Below are 4,466 nucleotides of genomic sequence, written 5' to 3' on the forward strand. Positions count from 1 at the left end.
CATAGGCCTTTGTGTGTACTAAAAAAGGACCTACATCATCATTGACCTTCACCTCGACGTGTTCTCTTGATATAATAGTTTGAATCCAGGTGCACAATTTAGGTGAGAAACCTTTCATATGCATTGCTTGTTGGAGGAAATCCTATTTATCTTTATCAGATGATTTCTCAAAGTCTAATTTGAGAATTATGCCACCTAATTTCTTCCAATGTAGCTCATGCATAGTCTCATGTAGCATAATAACCTCTTCGAGAATGTTCCGTCCAAACATAAAGGCTATTTGTGAAGGTCTAATAATCATATAAGCGACCATACCAATTCTATTAGTGAGAACTTTAGTAATTATCTTAAAACTCACGTTTAGCAAGTAAATTGGTCAGTATTCCTAAATTTCGATGGCATTACCCTTCTTAGGAATTAGTGAAATGACCCCAAAGTTTAGGCTATGCACTGGGCACGAACAACACCATCAAATCATTTTTGATGAATGGATGGTTAATTAATTATTATAGAATTTAGGCGCTATTTTTGTAATGGTCGTTGATGTACCCATCAATTTATTCTAGAATTTGGGTGCTAAATCTCTTAGATATGTTTTTGGAGCATAAGACTCTGCAGCACACATCGTGTAATAAAATAGGAGGATTTAAACTATTGATAATACTGTTTGCTGAGTGAAGTTTGAAATAAAGGATGAAATATGGTAGCTGCTAGATATCTTGTACATGCATGGTATTGGATCTAGCCACGGGGTACTACGCAAGGTATCTTGCAGAGCTGAAAGAAAAAGAACGCAACGTATGCTATAATCTTGTCAGCTTGATAGTAAGCAACAATGGTTTGTAGGTCCAATCCAAAGTAATCACAATGGACCCTAAAGCATCCATTGATCGATCGGACCACACCTTCAAATCAAATAAAAGGAGTACCGTTAGTCGGAGGAAGCCGGCAGACAAACATCCAATTCCTCGAGAGCAACACACACACCTTTCATTCATCTCTGACCTATCCATCCTCCTCCATGGATCCGCCAGGCTCCAACCCAGATGGAGTAGTAAACATGACGAGGGCAATGCAGGCTCTGTCCCCTTTGCTGAAGCACCCAAGGGCGACGATCGTCAAAGTGGAAGGTCTGGTGCTAGCGGCCGCTGGGCTGCTGCTTCTCCAGCTCTTCTTGGGCTTCTACAGGCGGCGCTGGCGTAGCTCCGTCCTCAGCACTGTCCTGCGGGCGTCTTCCAAACTCATGGAGGCGCTCATCATCTACACCCTTGGTGCGATGCAGTCCTCCCCGATCAAGAACTCGTCGTATCCCGTCTGGGCTGCTTTTCTCGTCATGGCTTCGGCGGGCACCACCGCCGTACAGGACTATGATTTCTGTGGCAGCTTCTACAACAAGTACATGGAGGGTGGAGTCGACATGATCAAGTACTTCTTCTACTGGATCATGTTCGGTCTGCTCCTTGATCCAAATACTTATACCTTCAAGACAACCCTGGACCTGCAGCGGCATCTCAAGAATTCCAGAGCAAGTTCCAATTGCGTAATGGCCCTCTTTTATTTCGCTTTATTCACAAAGCTCTGCGAATCCATCGGTCTAGCAGCTGTGGGATACAAGATGCAGAAATCGAATCTTTTTTTCCGCCCAAACCCAAGGAAGATCCGTTTCGGCATACAGGCCGTAGAGACGGAAGAGTATGACCCTCAGAGCATGAAGGGCAACGGGTATGCAGTCTGCTACCGTCCGTTTGGAGGTGGTGGACTCGTTACCATCGACCAGGTATGGTATTGTCTGGATGGCCGCTCCTCAGCTTGTCTGAAAGACCTATGCCTGTCCTATGCCTTGTTTCGGCAGCTCATTGCAAGGCGTTTCTTTGGGCTAGTTGTCCAACGGCCCAAGACCATCCCTGAAATAAAAGACCATGATTTCGTATTCAAGAAACTGCTGCCCTCTGAAGAGCATTTCAAAAGAGCCTTCAGGATTATCGAGGCAGAGCTGGGCTTCTGCTACGACTACTTCTTCACAAAGTACTACTACACCTTCGCAGCGACGAATCAGCTACCGGTGCCGTTCCTCCAGTCTTTGGCTTTAGCAAAGATCACTCTAATCTTAACCGTTGGTGTGTTTGCCGTCAGGAATTCACTGGTACTTGAGACGCCAAATCCGATCATACAAGTACGCATCTCAAGAGCTGACTACATCATCACTCTGCTGCTTTTGGTTATAGCCCTCACAGTGGAGCTGGTGCATGCGGCATTTTATCTGGCATCGGACTGGGCCCAGGTATCACTAGCCACCATGTATGTCAAGAGATACTGGTACGAAATCAGCCCATCCATCTTTGCAACAGTCATCGCTTTCCTTAGAAGGGTCACGTTTTCTGGACAGCTGATGAGAAACAGGATGAAGCAGCACTCATTGATGAGAAACGGGATAAAACAGCAAGATCCAGTGGAGGTTTCTGATGCAGTGAAGAGAGCTGTTGCTAGATCGCTCATATCAACGTATGGCGGCAACGACCCAACCAAGGACGACGACGCCGTAGAAACATCGCAATGGCAGGACCAGATGCCGTTCCATACGTATTCTTGTGAACTTAAGGGCCTCTCTCAGCTGGAAGTCATGCTAATTTGGCACATCGCAACTGAACACTGTGATATTTCCTCTGGTCCTGCTCCTACTAATCGGACTACTCGAGATGATGACCGAGGCGTTGCAGTTCATTTGTCTAGATACTGTGCGTACTTGATTGGATCTGTCCCAGAACTACTTCCGTACCATGAAGCCGATATAGCAGAGTTGGCACTGAAGGTGGTGGGAGAACCCACGGAACAAGAAGACGACGCTCGGAATATCTTCCATAAAGGCATCGAGCTCGGTAAGCAGCTGGAGAGGATGGCGGATGGGGATCGCTGGAAGGCGCTGCAAGATTTCTGGGCCAAGACAACCATCCATGCCGCTAAGTCGCACTACACCACCAAGCAACACATGCAACACCTTGAAAGTGGCGGGGAGTTCCTCACGCACATCTGGGCTCTGCTTGCTCATGCAGGCATTCTCTACCTTAATCCTGTGAACAATGAAGATCAGGAGGACCAGGCTAATCTAGGCTCTGGACCCTCAGCTGCTGCATGATAGATTCAAGTCAATGGCGGAGCTATTTTTGTCGGTTTTCCCCCACAAGTTTATGTTCCAGATGCTGTTGTTCCATTTCGTTTTCAGTCTTTCTAGTGTCTGTCAAAATAAGCTTTGCTATCTGCATGCATGTATCTGCTTGCTCAGGCAGGCATTCTCTACCTTAATCCTGTGAACAATGAGGATCAGGAGGAACAGGCTAATTCTGGACCTTGTTAGATAATTCAGGTGCTGTTCTTCAGTTTTTTCAGTCTTCTGTTCTTTCTGTCGAATAAGCTCAGAGAACTGAGCGCGTTTGTATTGGCCTCATGGCCTGAACTTGTCTCAGTTTCATTTATATTGCAATTCAAGCTCGCGGTACGCAGACACCTGAAACTTTGTCTGCTCCATCCCAGCAAGGTGCGCTCCTATGTCTGCTCTCCTTGCCCCCATGGCTCAGTGATGGCGCCCATTTGGTAATAATCAAGTAAGGGTGTACCTACCATCTGCGGGAGCACAAAATATCCGTGTTCTGGGCCGGATGGTTCGCGGAGGCATAAGATCTTCTTCTTTCTCGCGGTAACCTAGATCTAAGAGAGATCTTAGGGTGCTCCGGAATCGACAGGCCACCAGAGCATCCCCAGATAGTGTAGAGTCATCCAGGGATTAAAAAATCAGGTCAAGGAAGAGATCTTGAGTGAAGTGAATCTTGCCCTCTGGGGTGAACCTCGTCAAGGTAAGATTCTAGGGTTTTCTTCGGGTCGGCAGACCACCCAAGATGCCTCTAGACAACGTCGAGTTGAATAAAGACGATGATTTAGGGTGAGAAGCTATAGTTAAAAAGCTAGGCTATACACCTACTCCTAAGATATGAATGATAAATGAAAGTAAATAGATTGGTTCGGTTGGATTGTGTTTGAGAGTTCTCAATCGGTCATACCCCTTTATATTTATAGGGAAGCAGATCTGGACCTATTTTTAGACGAGATCCAACAGATTCTCATAGATAGGTTAGGATAACCACACAAGGGATAAATACTCTCGTCCGAGTTGATCTGATCACGGGGCACGGACCATCCGGGACACATGGTCGGACCAGACCGTCTAGTCATACACAGGTGCCAAATACGGTGTTCAACACTCAAGATGCCCCCACTCAACTCTACCGCCTATGTGGCTCCTCGACTCTGGCACACTATTGCAACGTGCCGTTACAGCACGTCCCCAGGCAAACTCTACCGCCTCCTCCCGCCAAAATCAACCACCCCACTACCCTAGATTCCCCTGTCCACTCTCTCGTTGCCCCGCCACCCGTGCGCACCGCAACCTCCAAATTGACTGTCCATCAGCACCT

General features: G+C 47.0%; 1 protein-coding gene across 1 annotated transcript; it reads left to right on the plus strand.

Moving 5' to 3' along the window:
• The first annotated feature begins 896 nt into the window (after positions 1–896).
• On the plus strand, positions 897–3,522 carry LOC118472898 (uncharacterized). The gene is made up of 2 exons (XM_035960792.1): positions 897–2,025; positions 2,134–3,522. Exons 1-2 carry the CDS (start codon positions 1,022–1,024, stop codon positions 3,131–3,133), a joined length of 2,004 nt encoding a protein of 667 aa, XP_035816685.1. The 5' UTR covers positions 897–1,021; the 3' UTR covers positions 3,134–3,522.
• The last annotated feature ends 944 nt before the right edge of the window (positions 3,523–4,466 follow it).

Source organism: Zea mays, chromosome 7 (assembly GCF_902167145.1).
Source record: "Zea mays cultivar B73 chromosome 7, Zm-B73-REFERENCE-NAM-5.0, whole genome shotgun sequence".
Taxonomy (NCBI): Eukaryota; Viridiplantae; Streptophyta; class Magnoliopsida; order Poales; family Poaceae; genus Zea; species Zea mays.

Coding starts and splice junctions, on each gene's coding strand:
- LOC118472898 (XM_035960792.1), top strand. CDS start 1,022: ATGGATCCGCCAGGCTCCAACCCAGATGGAGTAGTAAACATGACGAGG. Junction 2,026..2,133: donor TACGACTACTTCTTCACAAA/GTACTACTACAC, acceptor GTTTGCCGTCAG/GAATTCACTGGTACTTGAGA.